Source organism: Rhinopithecus bieti, unplaced genomic scaffold (genome assembly GCF_001698545.2).
Source record: "Rhinopithecus bieti isolate Rb0 unplaced genomic scaffold, ASM169854v2 scaffold_13271, whole genome shotgun sequence".
Lineage (NCBI taxonomy): Eukaryota > Metazoa > Chordata > Mammalia > Primates > Cercopithecidae > Rhinopithecus > Rhinopithecus bieti.
The window spans coordinates 736935-751506 of NW_016807521.1; the positions used below are offsets into that span (position 1 = coordinate 736935).

The following is a 14572-nucleotide window of genomic DNA, read 5'->3' on the forward strand; positions in this document are numbered from 1 at the left end:
TTTCTTTTTTTTTTTTTTTTTTTGAGATGACCAGAAAGCCCCTAGGGCTGCCTCTGATAGAGACCTTGTGGCTGGACCTCGGGTTCCATTCCAGCCCTTGAGCAGGGGGCCTCTGCCATTTCACCTCTTGGCACATCACCTTTCAGTGCTGCCAAGAGAGGCAGGCGCACTCCTTGGTCTTGGCTTTCTTGGTCTTTCAGGCAACCTGGTAGCCGACCCAGGGAAGAGTGCTGAAAGTTCCACAGCTGTATCCCAGCTGCTTTTCAGGCAGGCACGCATATACCATCTCTATTACCACGATGCTCAAGTTTGAGGACACCTGTGAGTCTCTTGGTTGCTGAGTCCTCACAGACATGATTTGATTAACCTGGGCCTGATGCTGTAGCTTTGCACAGCTCACAGGGTCTCTGGGCCTTCAGTTCCCATCTCTCCCATGGCTGCCCGTGTGAGGAGTGGCCTGCGCTGCCTTCCTCCTGCCCAGCCTATTCACGCCGATTGAAGCCCTACCCTGACGTTGGTGGAGAAAGTTCTGAGACTGAAGATGACTTTCCATTTGTTCTCCCATTCCCCTCAGCTCCTTCCTGCCCAGGGCCTTTCCTTAGTCTGGTTCACTTGGTTCCCTGATGTTTTCCATCTTACCTCCCAGGCAGAAAACCTGCTCTTGGATGCTGATATGAACATCAAGATTGCAGACTTTGGCTTCAGCAATGAATTCACCTTTGGGAACAAGCTGGACACCTTCTGTGGCAGTCCCCCTTATGCTGCCCCAGAACTCTTCCAGGGCAAAAAATACGATGGACCCGAGGTGGATGTGTGGAGCCTGGGAGTTATCCTCTATACACTGGTCAGCGGATCCCTGCCTTTTGATGGACAGAATCTCAAGGTGGAGTGAAGTGCAAGCTTTTTATTGCTTCTCATTTCCTCTCGGCCTCTGGTCTTAGCCCTGACCTCCCGCCTTTGCCACCTGTCTACATTTGTCCCAAGCCAAAGCTTCAGAGAAGGGCTTGCTGAGGTAGCAGCAGTCAAAGGCCTTCTGCACCTGGGAATGAATAACCTCAGTTCCTTTCTCGAAAGATGGGATAAACTGTGTGTGTGTTCATCCCCCAAGGCACTCCGGATTGCAGGCCTCGCACTGGTCAAGTTAGAGGGTACGAGGGTATTTGACTTCACTTGCCTCTCTGGTGAGGTGTCTTGTCCCAGGCTCTCTGCCTTCTTCCATATTTCATTTATGTCTGGCCAGGCCTAGGCTCTCAGGATCTTGGATATTATGTTTCTTCCTTTGGCCTTGGGATAATTTCAATTTTCTAACCCTGGATCCTCCTACAGGAGCTGCGGGAACGGGTACTGAGGGGAAAATACCGTATTCCGTTCTACATGTCCACGGACTGTGAAAACTTGCTTAAGAAATTTCTCATTCTTAATCCCAGCAAGAGAGGCACTTTAGAGGTGAGCGGTGGAGCCTAACTGGTGGAAGGGCCTGGGGTCCCCATGGAAACTTTCCAGCTGACTTTCTTCCCCCTGCCCTTTTCCTTCTCTGTGCTCCCCAGCAAATCATGAAAGATCGATGGATGAATGTGGGTCACGAAGATGATGAACTAAAGCCTTACGTGGAGCCACTCCCTGACTACAAGGACCCCCGGCGGACAGGTGAGGCTGTGCCGGGCTGTGAGGTTAAGCTTGCCTAGGAGTTGAGGCCAGTCTTAACTATATGTCCCCCTGTGCAGAGCTGATGGTGTCCATGGGTTATACACGGGAAGAGATCCAGGACTCGCTGGTGGGCCAGAGATACAACGAGGTGATGGCCACCTATCTGCTCCTGGGCTACAAGAGCTCCGAGGTGTGTGCTCCCCGCTCCATTCTCTGACCTGGCCAGCCTCACTGTCAGTAGCACCCATGCTTCTAACACCTGTTGAGGGCAGAAGCTCATCTCTGAGTAGGTGTGCTCTCTGCTCACCAATTTTAAGCCTCAGCTTTGGTGTCTAAGGTCCTCTGGCCCATTCACTGATCTCCATGACTGAATTAATAGAAAGCTGTTAGGGTCGGTGTGAGACTGGGTCAGAGTTTCAATACGGGTGAGTAGTTGATCTAGGTTAGTCTGCATTGATTAGATGTGTCTAGGTCATCGGCTAGCACTTCTGTGTTGATCTAGATATCTTTGTGTCTGTATCTGGAAGTGTATATTTCTGCGTGGGTGGGTGGGTGGGTGGGTGTGGGGCAGGGGGGTCTGTGTGTGTATCTGATCAGAAGATTGAGTCTGTTGGTTTTTTTTGTTTTTTTTTTTGAGACGGAGTTTCGCTCTTGTTGCCCGGGCTGGAGTGCAATGGCAGGATCTTGGCTCACTGCAACCTCTGCCTCACGGGTTTAAGTGATTTCCTGCCTCTGCCTCCCAAGTAGCTGGGATTACAGGCGTGCGCCACCACACCCGGCTATTTTGAGTCTGTTGCTTCTGTCTAGTGCTTTATGTTTGGGTTGTGTATCTGTGTGTGTGTGTATGTGTCCGTCTTCCCGTCTGTGGATCTGGAGACTTTGTGATTGTTCTTCTGCCCATTTGGGTTTTGTTCATCATCTGTGTCCCCCCACGTGAACTCCCAGCCTCCCTGCCCTGCTGTCCCTCTGGTGGTAGGATCCTTAAGAGGCACCTGCTTGCCAGGCGCGGTGGCTCACGCCTGTAATCCCAGCACTTTGGGAGGCCAAGGCGGGCGGATCACGAGGTCAGGAGATCGAGACCATCCTGGCTAACACGGTGAAACCCCGTCTATACTAAAAATACAAAAAATTAGCGGGGCATGGTGGTGCGCGCCTGTAGTCCCAGCTACTTGGAGGCTGAGGCAGGAGAATGGCGTGAACCCGGGAGGCGGAGCTTGCAGTGAGCTGAGATCGTGCCACTGCACTCCAGCCTGGGTGACAAAGCGAGACTCTGTCTCAAAAAAAAAAAAAAGAGGCACCTGCTGCCACTTGGTGTAGGCCCATATTGCTCTGTGTTGAGGGGAGTGGTCTTGAATCTGGACATGTGTTCTTGTGGATGTTTGTGTCTGGGTGTGTGGCTTATGTATTCCTCTCTGAGGCTTTGTCTGTCAGTGTCTGTGTCAGAGCATGTGTGTCTCCAGGGTGAAGGGGGGATTTATTGGTCTTACAGGTGGACGTCTGGTATGATCCTGGGTGTTTGAGTGTTGGGAGAGGGTGGTATGTGTAAGTGTGTCCATCTGTAGGGATTTCCATGTGACTTCTGCCCTCCCTTGAAGCTGTTTTCTGTTTCTTTTAGCTGGAAGGTGACACCATCACCCTGAAGCCCCGGCCTTCAGCTGATCTGACCAATAGCAGCGCCCCATCCCCATCCCACAAGGTACAGCGCAGCGTGTCGGCCAATCCCAAGCAGCGGCGCTTCAGCGACCAGGGTAAATGCTTTTGGGAGTTGTAGGTAGGGAGTCACCCCTCTCCAGAGAGGTCACAGGTTCTGTGGGGACTTGGGTAATAGAGCTAAGTTTCAGTCCTTGTTCAGCCAGTTATTAGTAGCACGGCTATGGGCAAGCCACTTCCCTTCCCTCACCTCTGTGGAATGGGGGCTTGCTGGGTTGTTGGCCAGCCCTGTAGGAGATGAGCATGCATGGGGCTGGTACTCAGTGGACCCCTTGGCCTTACCCATTCCCACCCTCCCTCTGGCCCAACAGCTGGTCCTGCCATTCCCACCTCTAATTCTTACTCTAAGAAGACTCAGAGTAACAATGCAGAAAATAAGCGGCCCGAGGAAGAGCGGGAGTCAGGGCGGAAAGCCAGCAGCACAGCCAAGGTGCCTGCCAGCCCCCTGCCCGGCCTGGAGAGGAAGAAGACCACCCCAACCCCTTCCACGGTGAGCCGCAGCCCCCGCCCTCTCCTTCCTTCCTGCGGTGGGGCCTGCCCTCTGAGGCAGCTCTTCTCTTAATTCAGACTCTGTTCCCTTTGGCTGCCACTTCTGCTTGCAGTAGGAAGCCTCGCTCCCAGGAGTAAAAGCAGAATCCTTTCCTTAACCTACCACTGTCTGCTTCAGGTGGAAGGGAGGGGAAGCTTGTTCCATGAACCTGGGGGGAGAACCTGGCTGTAGACCACTTTGGCTTTCTGATAGAACGCTTGCCCTTTATTCCCCACAGAACAGCGTCCTCTCCACCAGCACAAATCGAAGCAGGAATTCCCCACTTTTGGAGAGGGCCAGCCTCGGCCAGGCCTCTATCCAGAATGGCAAAGACAGGTGAGAGACCCGGGCCCTGCCTGCCTCGCTCCCTAGGAGCCACGTCTCACAGGGTGATGTCTGTCAGCAGCACCGTCTCCTGTCCCTGCCAGCGCATTGCTCCCTGCTCCCTGGAGTTCCATCCTGGCTGTGTCCAGTCCAGCTTTCCCCTCCCCTATTCCACGCCATTGCCTCCTCCCCATCTTCCTCTGACTGCTTCTTGCAGTTTGCCAGGTGTGGGGCTGACTGTGGCCATCTCAGCTGCATGCTCGCTTCTCGACCACGGCCAGGGCATGGCAGCTGCCCTCCTCTAGACATGAGCACCTAAGGCCTTGTGTTGGGGGTCCCAGCTCAGGGCAGAACCAAGAGATGCCCATCTTGAGGGGTGTACACATAGAGGGCGACTCCAGCCATCCCCATGAGACCAGAGCTCCCCAGCCTTCACTGGCCGCATTTCTTAGTGTTGCATTCCTGGCTCTATCTCTTCAGAGTTTCTGAAAGCTTCCCCTCAGCAACACCCCACTCTTTCTGTAGAAGAAACTCTCTTGTTCTTAGAATTCTTAGGAGGCCAGTGCAGCCTGGAGGCAGCAGCCCCTTGTCTGCTCTCCTTCATTTCTGGTTTCCTCTTCCCAGGCTCTGACCCACCTCGTTGCTTCCCGACCTCACTCACCTCCACTCCCAGCCCCGCATTCCTCAGTTCTGACTTGCATCCCGCTGCTGCCCAGGCCTGACCTCTACCCTGCTGGAGCTCCCCAGCTCTGGCCCTTCCCCTGCCCTTGCTTCCTAATCCAGGCCTCCTGCCCTCACTCACCCCTAACACGGGCCTCTCCGCTGCTTTTGTCTCCTAGCCTAACCATGCCAGGGTCCCGGGCCTCCACGGCTTCTGCTTCTGCCGCAGTCTCTGCGGCCCGGCCCCGCCAGCACCAGAAATCCATGTCGGCCTCCGTGCACCCCAACAAGGCCTCTGGGCTGCCCCCCACGGAGAGTAACTGTGAGGTGCCGCGGCCCAGGCAAGTGTGCTGGGGCAGCTGCTGCACCTGCTGCCCTCAGCCCACCCTACCCCCTTGCCCCAGCAATTTCTTCCTCCCACTTGGGGGTCCTGCTCTGTTCTTGTCATCTTAGCCACAAGAAATGGGTCTGTCCCCTGCGGCCAGGAAGTGGAGGGAACAAAAAAGAGCGTTAATGCCCCTCTTTTCCAGTTCTCCCTCTCAGAACAGGTATGCAGGAAGCTGTCCTAAGGCTCCAAAGGGAAACCTTTTTGTTCTGAACCTTCCTGGGTTTCCTTAGGGACCCCGGGGATAGTCGGCCTCACAGGGACTCAATCTTCGAGGGTTGGTCCCCATTGCCCGCTTGAGGGTCCAGTCTGCCCGGCTCCCAGGGAGGCCGCTCTGTCCAGCCTAAACCACACTCCACACACGGGTCCTTCCTTGCCTCCCTCCCTCCCTTCCCAAACCATCTCCTTCCACTTCCACAAGACTTCCTTCTCACCACTGTCCTCAATAGTCACGCCCTTCCTTCTGTGTCCTCGTGATGGCTGCCTCTGCCCTGGCATCCCCTCCCTGTCCCCACCACAGGGTGTCCAGGTGCCCAGTGATGATGGCTGTCCTGTACCCTAATTCGTCCCCCTCAACCCCACTTCTCTTCTCACAGCACAGCCCCCCAACGTGTCCCTGTCGCCTCCCCATCCGCCCACAACATCAGCAGCAGTGGTGGAGCCCCAGACCGAACTAATTTCCCCCGGGGTGTGTCCAGCCGAAGCACCTTCCATGCTGGGCAGCTCCGACAGGTGCGGGACCAGCAGAATTTGCCCTATGGTGTGACCCCAGCCTCTCCCTCTGGCCACAGCCAGGGCCGGCGGGGGGCCTCTGGGAGCATCTTCAGCAAGTTCACCTCCAAGTTTGTACGCAGGTAAGCAAGGAGCTTTGGGTGGCAGAGAGGCTTAGGCCAGGCCTTCCTACTTGACTGGGAGTGGGTTGGGGGTTGGGGGTTGGGATTTGGGACACTGTACCGGTATTGGGTCTTGGGGTTAGAAGAGGCTTCGGGAAGCACCAGAAATTGGGTCTTTGTCAACACCTTATGTGCCCAGGCCCACCCCTCTTAGGCTTCTCCCCAACTCCTTACAAGCACCCCTCATTCTCTGGCCCCAAGCAGATGGCCGATGCCGCCTCCTCTCTAGGAGAGTGTGAACTCAGATGCTAAAATAAAAGCCCCCCCTTCTCTCCTGGGTTCCCATGGAAACTTATATTTGGTGACGCAGCTGCAAAGTCATGAGGCATGAGCCAGGCTGGGGCCAGCAAGGAAAATTTTGTCCTGGTCTCTTGTCCCTTAGACTGCCTCTCCCCTTAGCTGGTTCTGTTTCTGGCTGCAGCCACAGCCATGCCCTTCCGCCCAGGGGTTCTTAGGGCGAAACCTATAAATGAAATCACTGGCGAGGGCCCACAGTGGCCTCCTCCCTAACCTAACCAGAGGTTGTGCCAAAGCGTTCCTGTGTGCCAAAGGTTGTGCCAAAGCTTTCCTGTGTTGGACCCAGGGTGGGGATCTCTTCATGGGGTTTCTCACACCTGAGCCCCCAGCCACCACAGAGGGGCAGCTTGAAGTGCATCCAGCCAACTGGCTGGCCTCCTGGGATGCTCCGCGTCCCTGTCCTGCCCATTCCTCTCCCTGCCTTGGAGTAGCAGCTCAGGAAGCAGCAGGGGCTTTGAGAGAGCAGGCTCGCCTGCCCTTCCTCTACGTTTCACTCCACTCTGCTGGAGGAGCCAAAGCCACTGCCCCATCTGAGCCCCAGAATGCAGCCTGCAGAGAGGGTGGGCAGGTCTGAAAGCCTGGGACTCTAGTCTCGCTGAGCGGCTCTTCCGAAAACGGGATGACCCTTGAACCTGTAAAGCCACTCCCCACCTGCTTATCCACATACCGTCTTGTTGGTTTTTTTTATTTCTTTTTTTATTTTGTCTTTTTTTTTGTTTGTTTTTTTAGAAATCTGTCTTTCAGGTTTGCCAGAAGGTAGGCGTTGAGCCCGCTGTGTGTGTGTGTGTGTGTGTGTGTGTGTCCGTGTGTCCGTGTCCTGTGTCCTGTGTCCTGCCTCCATCACTAACTCCCCTTTTCTGGCTCTTACTCTCCTCCATCTGCTTAACCAAGTCTGTGTGGCCCTCCTCTCTCTGCCATCTTAAAGGGATGAAGACTGCCTCTGATTGGGCAACGGCACAGGGCCTGCCTTCAGTGCCCCCAGTACGAACAGGCAGGGCTAAGAGGCCACATTGGCCCACTCAGGGCAAATGGCTTTAAAAATGAGGGGCCTTCCTTGGGCCCACAGTTACGCCTGTCCTCAAGTAAGGGGAGACTGTCTGAGGGAAGCCTCCCTTTAAGATTGTCTCCTCTCACCCACCCCACCCCATCCCCACTCCCCCTCACTCCAGGTTTTGGTCACAAGTGTTGGGATCCTTTCCTGGCCCTTTCCCCTGTCATGTGCATGCGCTGTGAGGAAGCTCCAGGGTTACAAGTGCATCTGGGATGGTATCTTGTCTGTCTCCTGGGCCTCCTGAACTTCAGAGCTGTGTGACCTCTTCCCCTTGGCCTATGGGATGGCAGGACTTTGGAGACACTACAGGGACCCTGGGGCCCCAAGGTTTCAGTCTAGATCCTCCACACCTTAGGAGCTTTCGTCTCACAAATGGAGCACAGCACCCCCTCCTGGCAGCTCCTGCAGAACTAGCCCCACCCACCCGCACCCCTGCCCTAGCACCCCTGCCGCCAGCAGCATCTGGATAAATCAAGCCTCTTCTCCTCTAGGCTGTTTTCTCCAGATATGGCCTGTCCCTTCCAAAGTGCTGGGAGCTGGGACATTCCAGGGCAAGGGCCGTTCTACCCCAAGCCCTAGCAAAACAACAGATCTCTGCACCCTTGCTCAGGGGTCTCCCTTCATGGGCCCCTTCCTGGCTGTTTCACCCCTGGCCTTATGCTCATCCTCTCTGCAGGCCTCGGGGGCCAAATACCAAGCTGAAGACCAAGGGCCAGGTTAAGAGTGCTTGTTCCCCAGGGCTGTCTGCTCAGGCCCTGCATTGGAACTGGGATGCCTGGCAGGCACATTGGTGCCACAGCTGATGGAGGAACATCCAGACAGGGTCTTCAGGCTTTCCCCATTCCCTCCTCCTCTCACCCAGCTCTTGACTGCCTGGCTGGCTGCTGCCTCAAGGGGCCCCAGCAGGGGGCTGCACCACAGGGCATCTAGAGAGAGCGGGGGGTGCCTTCCTCGCACAGCCGGGCTCCCTGCTCGCAGTGCGCTTGTGTGCACCCCTGTGTTGGTTGTGTCTTCCTGTTTATTTCTATGTGCTGCTGCTCTTTCTCCTTCCTCTCACATCCTCCCTCTGCAATCCCCAATTTCCTAGCTCCAGACACCCATCTTCCAGCCAGGAGCTGGAGAAGCCGCTCAGCGGGGCCAGACCTCTTCCCCACCCACCCTGGAACGGACTCGAAGCGGGTAATTGCCAGACCTTATTCCATTTCCATCAGCCAAGGCCCACAGCCCAAAGTCCACTGGTTCTGCCTTTGCACCTGTATGAGCAGATGGCCTGGCAGGCCAGCAGGTAGGGGAGTTGGGAAAGGTCGGAGGAGGCGGCCTTTTCCACTCAGCAGCAGGCACCCATCCCCAGGTGCCTACCATGCAGACCCAGGCCTTGGCACTTTGAGCCTCCTGACAGAGACCCTTGGGTAGCCACAGCCCCTCCTCCTACAGAGACCCAAAGCATTGCAGCCCCTTTCCTCCAAAAGGACTGCAGTCCTGAGACCCTAGCGTGTGGCTCCAAAACTCACTCACACCCGCAACCCCAGAAGAGCGCGTGAGCCCTGGTTGTGGGGGAGCAGCCTCGTGCCGGGCTGTGTGCTCGGTGTGCTCAGTGAAGTGCGTGCACAGCCACTCCCCCTCCTCCCCCAGAGCGGAGGCTTCTCCCAGGCACAGACACAGATCTGGGAGTGTGGGGAGGGACAGGCCCCATGTGCTGGGCTCCCTGCTGGAAAGAAATGGTTGAGCCGCCAGTGTGAGGTGCTGCAGAGCCCTGTTGGCTTGCCAGGTGATGGGCAGAGGGCCCTGGGCTTGGGTCCTGCCCACCCACTGGTGGCACCTCCCCAGACCCACTCTCATCTGGGTCTGTGGCGGCGGAAGGAGCGAGAGATCCCAGCACTAAACTCTCCCTCGCTCTGTTTTTTGAGGAACCTGAATGAACCTGAAAGCAAAGACCGAGTGGAGACGCTCAGGTGAGAGGGCTGGAGCCAGCACTGGCCCTGCCCGGGCCACCGGGCTTGCCACAAGCCTCCTGCTCCTCTCTTCCTTCTGCCACTTGGCTCTTCCTCCCGTGGTTCTGCCCTGTCCCTACCCTCTGGGGCCTCCCTTTCCTCAGAGAGTTTCCCCTTCCCAAACCCAATTGCAGGAGTTAATGGGCCCTTCTCTTCAGGTCTGGTATATTCCGGATGTCGGAGTTCTGGGTCGGGTGGTCGGGGCTACAGATTCCTACCCCTGGACTATCCCACCTCCCTGTGCTGCGAGGCTTCTTTCTGGAGATAGAGTCTATGCTCGTGCTATTGAGGGCACCGGTGTCTTCCCTGACCCCACCCCGCCTACCCCAAGGCTGGCTTCTCCCCTTCACTGTCCTGAAACATAGGGGTTGGAGGACTGCCTCCCTCCGCCCCCGCAGCTAGGGGCCGCGCCTGGCTGCTCCTGCTCCCTCCCGCTCTCCTCTCTGGGCTCGAGGGCTGTCTGCCAGGGTGGCCCTCCTGGGGTGGGGTGCCTCAGCCCCCCGTGACGCCCGCCTCTGCCCTCTCCACAGACCTCACGTGGTGGGCAGTGGCGTCAACGACAAAGAAAAGGAAGAATTTCGGGAGGCCAAACCCCGCTCCCTCCGCTTCACGTGGAGTATGAAGACCACGAGCTCCATGGAGCCCAACGAGATGATGCGGGAGATCCGCAAGGTGCTGGACGCGAACAGCTGCCAGAGCGAGCTGCATGAGAAATACATGCTGCTGTGCATGCACGGCACGCCGGGCCACGAGGACTTCGTGCAGTGGGAGATGGAGGTGTGCAAACTGCCGCGGCTCTCTCTCAATGGGGTTCGATTTAAGCGGATATCGGGCACCTCCATGGCCTTCAAAAACATTGCCTCCAAAATAGCCAACGAGCTGAAGCTTTAACAGGCTGCCAGGAGCGGGGCAGCGGGGCGGGCAAGCTGGACGGGCTGCCGGGCCGCCGGGCCGCCGCGCCGCCCCACCTGGGCGAGACTGCAGCGATGGATTGGTGTGTCTCCCCTGCTGGCACTTCTCCCCTCCCTGGCCCTTCTCAGTTTTCTCTTACATGTTTGTGGGGGGTGGGAGATTGTTCTCCCGCCCCCCACATTCACCCCTGCCCAGAGATTCCCCTTCCCCTCTCCCCACTGGAGGCAAAGGAAGGGGAGGGTGGAAGGGGGGGGCAGGGCTCCCCCTCGGTACTGCGGTTGCACAGAGTATTTCGCCTAAACCAAGAAATTTTTTATTACCAAAAAGAAAAAAGAAAAAAAAAAAAATCCCAGCGGCCACCTTTCCTCCCTGCCCCATTGGGACAGTCGAGACTGGATCTGTGGGGTTTCCCGGGAGGGTGGCTCAGGGCTGGAACACTCTCAGGCAAGAGTGGTGGAGCTCCCGTCAGGCCCTCCGCCAGGCCCGCTGTGGGCTTCTTCCCTCTCCTCCCTCCTTCCCCTCCAAGCAAACCACCAGAGGTGGCCTTCCCCTGACCTCAGGCCCCTGGGCTGGAGGCCTGGGTGGCGGGGCAGGGGGCGGGGGTGCTGCGCAGCCCTGCAGTGGGTGGGACTGGGGGCTGCTCGGGGGCTGCCGAGGCTGGAGGGCCGGCCCAAGGCTCCGCCCCCCTCCACACTGTACCCTCTGCCCCTCCTTCCCAGAGCTGGGCATTTCCTTCCACAAGCTGCTGTGGGGACGTGTGTTCCCTCCTCAAAGTCTGTGCCATCTTCTCCCACCCCTCCCGGATAGAAGGAGGGGCTGACCCCAGGGCTGGGAGAGGGGAGGGGACTGCAGGGCAAATTGGCTCCTCGGTCCCCAGGGGGGCCGCTTGGGCTGTTGGTCTCCAGAGCAGGGCCACTGGGCACTCTGTGATGGGGGAGCCTTTGTCTGAAAGCACAGCCCCCTCGCCCTTCCTCTCCCCATGGCTTTCCCTTCATTGGCATTAATCTGGGCACCAGCTCTCTCCATAGCAGTGACTTCCCTCACCACTCTCATCTCTCAGCCTTGCCTTTTCTTCCTGACACTGTCGCCCCCTCCTCTCAGGAGACACTGCCCAGGGCCTCCAGGGCCACCTGGCAGAAGGCTGGGTTAGGCAGCAGGGCCGGGAGCATCTGCCCTCCACAGGGTGGGGGACAGATAGGCAAAGCGACTCCCAGCTTGCTGCCCTCAGTGGCCAGTGTGGGCATGGGCGGTTTTGGGCGCTTGGCTGGTGGTGGCCACTGCATCCCTTAATTTATTTCTCTACTGTTTCTGTTCTTGAGAAATTGGGGGAGGGAGTCCTACACAGAGGCTGCCCCTACCCTCACCTGAGTTGTACATTTTTTTGTGATGGGTTTTATTTTTTATTTTATTATTTTATTTTTTTTTTTTTTTTGATTTATGATGACTCCACCCCTCTTCATCACCCCGCTCCCAGGCCAGGCTCAGCGATTAAGTCGAGCCCTTGCGTCCTAGGAAGGGGCCTCGCCAACCTCAGCCCTCCTGCCCCACACTCCTACTGCGGCTCAGACCAAGGGCTCCCCCTCCCTCCCTTCTCCCCTCCTGCCCTATGGAACAGCCCGGGTGCTCTGAGGGGGCCGGGAGGGCATGGCTTGGCTCCCAAAGGGGGTAGGGGCCCGGGGCACCCAGGCAAGGTGGCCCCTCCCCGGCTAGCCCCCTCCTCCCCAACCCTGCACTTAGTTTCTCCTCTGGATCAAACACATAATAAAGAGAATGTTTGGAATCTGAGCTGCCTCCTCCTGTTTCTTCTCCCAGCCAGGCAGGGACCCAGTCCCCTGTGGGCAAGATGTGGCCCAGCCTGCCTGCCTTGCAGGAGAGACTTGATTCCTGTCTGGGGCCAGTGCTGGGTGGGCCCAGCTCCCCACCCACCCACAGGGCACAGACAGGAAGCAAAGCCCAGGCCCCTTGCACCAAAAGGGAAAGAAAACTCAGTAAGCTTAGGTTTTATTTTTTTTTTAATTTTAAAAAATGTTGAAAATAAATCCATGTCTGCATAAATTCCCAACCCCCATTTCTCCAAGTTTCTGGAAGGTGGGTTTGGTGGGCACCCTCAGCTCCTTAGCATTTCCCAGCTGGCCCCTGAAGACAGAGCTTCTCTTCCAGCCTCTGCTGCTGTAAGGCTCCTCTGCCCACCTCCCCCTCTGCAGCCTCCCTCCCCACCTCACCCCAGACTTATTGCTAAAATAAGGGAAAGAGGAATGAGAACAGCCAGTACACCCAACTGCCCTCTCCCCACCCCATGCTAAGGTCACTACCCCCGACACATAAAGGGCAGAGCCCAGAGGCCAAGCCCCAGCAGACTAGGAGGCAGCCATTCCAGTCCCAGCCAGGAAGCGAAAGTGCCCTCAGGCCAGCTCAAAGGCCCCTGAGCCTGGCCATGTCCCCAGGAGACAGGCCCAGCTGCCAGGAACACATGCAGAACCCACAGGGCGGGGCTGGGCTGTGCGCAGCTCTGGTCTTCCAAAGACCCCGCCAGATCCCTAGTCCCTTCTGTCCTCGGTGATACCAGAGATGCCTGGGGATGGCCAGCAAAGGGATCCTGGAGCCTGTGGTTGGTGGAGGGCCACAGGGCTCAGAGTGAGGGTGCCGGGGGCTCCAGAGGGGCTCCAATCAGGGTGGGTGGGGGCTGAGGGCCAGGACGGGCACTGTGGCGGGAGGCAGCCAGAGCGGGGCGGATGAGAGGTGGTGGGGCTGGTTGGGGCCAGCCGGGGCTGGAGGAAGCGGCCCTGCTGCAGTGGGGTGGCTGTCGGAGCAGAGTGGGAGCCGTGGGCAAAGGTGGCCTCAGCAGTGGGGCGGCTGGGACAGCGAGGTGGGAGGTGGAGGGGTGGTGGCGCAGGGGCACTGATCGGGGCACAGACGTGGAGACCGCTGTAATCTGGACCTGAGGGGAGAGAAAAGAGTGAGAAGCCAGGCTCTTCCCGCCCTCAGCCCAGTCTAAGGACCAAGGCAGCGCCTTGCCTCGCCTCGCCTCACCTCTTCTCTCTGAGGGGTTTCTCTCACCCCCTTCTCACCTCATCATCTTCCTCTAGGGCTGGGGCTGGCAATGGAGCCCCTCTCCTAGCCTCCTCCATGGGGACCGGGGCTCCAGGGGCCCCATCCTGCTCAGCCTCCCATTCCTGCAGCACCTCCTCCAGATTGAAGCGGCGCCGGTAGCTCACAAAGAAAGTCTTCACCTGGGTCAGAGTCTTGTTCCCAATCACCTCTGCAATAGCCCCAAAGTCTTTGCCATACCTACGGATGGCTGCAAGGGTCAAAAGGGCAGCAGCGTCAATACCCCTCAGAACTAGTTACTTCCCTGACCCTTCCCCTCTGCCCCCCGCACTCCTTGGAGGGTGGGGAGATAGATTCCTGGGGTCCTCTCTTCTCACCACAGTTTAACCCACCTTGGACAGCCAAAAGCTGCTCATCTGTGGTCCAGCGCGAGTTGAACTTTGTGTTGGCCTGGAAAGCAAGGAACACACATATCCTTTAGACTCAAAACCATGCAAATGGCAGCCCTGCACCCCAAGTAGTACTCTTTCTGCTCTACCTCCAGAGAGAAATCCCCTTTTGCACCCTAACTTAAAGAGCGGCCATACCTCCGGGGGGCGGAGTGGATCAATGCCGCCCTCCAGGGCTTGGCGCAGGCTGCTGTTTGTCTGCTTCATGCTCTGTACCTGGGAAGGCCAGGAAGTGAAGGAACATCAGACTCCCATCTCAGGCAGACCACCATGCCCCTCGCAGGACCCTACTTCTGCATAGACACCAGCACCACTGCCCCGGCAAAGCTCTCTGCCGTCCACCATCTGGCTTGTTCCCCCTGCACTACTCAGTAGGGGAGCCGCTGGGGTTCTCCCCTTTCTGTAGACCAGTTTTTATTTTTATTTTATATATATATATACACACACACACATACACACACATATATATATATTTTGAGACGGAGTTTCACTCGTTACCCAGGTTGGAGTGCAATGGCACAATCTCAGCTCACCAAAACATCCGCCTCCCAGGTTCAAGCGATTCTCCTGCCTCAGCCTCCCGAGTAGCTGTGATTACAAGCGCCTGCCACTCCGCCTGGCTAATTTTGTATTTTTTTATGTTTTTTTTTTTTTTTTTTTTTTTTTTTTTTTTTTT

General features: G+C 57.2%; 2 protein-coding genes across 12 annotated transcripts in view; one reads left to right on the forward strand and one right to left on the reverse strand.

Annotated features, from left to right (window-relative positions):
• Positions 1–12184, forward strand: part of MARK2 (microtubule affinity regulating kinase 2) — a 77807-nt gene extending 65623 nt beyond the window's left edge. For 2 of the 11 annotated variants that reach the window (XM_017882659.1, XM_017882665.1), the window contains exons 8-19: positions 647–883; positions 1327–1446; positions 1548–1647; positions 1725–1837; positions 3263–3395; positions 3669–3847; positions 4125–4222; positions 5050–5211; positions 5852–6109; positions 7175–7201; positions 9404–9448; positions 10018–10378. In XM_017882659.1, the coding sequence (XP_017738148.1) occupies positions 647–883; positions 1327–1446; positions 1548–1647; positions 1725–1837; positions 3263–3395; positions 3669–3847; positions 4125–4222; positions 5050–5211; positions 5852–6109; positions 7175–7201; positions 9404–9448; positions 10018–10378 (1833 nt within the window). Of the gene's footprint in view, positions 1–646; positions 884–1326; positions 1447–1547; positions 1648–1724; positions 1838–3262; positions 3396–3668; positions 3848–4124; positions 4223–5049; positions 5212–5851; positions 6110–7174; positions 7202–9403; positions 9449–10017 lie in introns of all 11 variants that reach the window. The other 9 variants (XM_017882656.1, XM_017882660.1, XM_017882655.1 and 6 more) reach the window with 8 other exon arrangements.
• A 200-nt stretch (positions 12185–12384) lies between these two features.
• On the reverse strand, positions 12385–14121 carry RCOR2 (REST corepressor 2; the record flags this gene model as incomplete). The annotated part of the gene is given in 8 exon segments (XM_017882632.1): positions 12385–13146; positions 13148–13196; positions 13199–13249; positions 13252–13295; positions 13297–13337; positions 13468–13697; positions 13840–13897; positions 14035–14121. Coding segments are annotated over 8 exon segments (678 nt in total), but the record flags the coding sequence as incomplete, so codon positions are not given.
• Between the last annotated feature and the right edge of the window lie 451 nt (positions 14122–14572).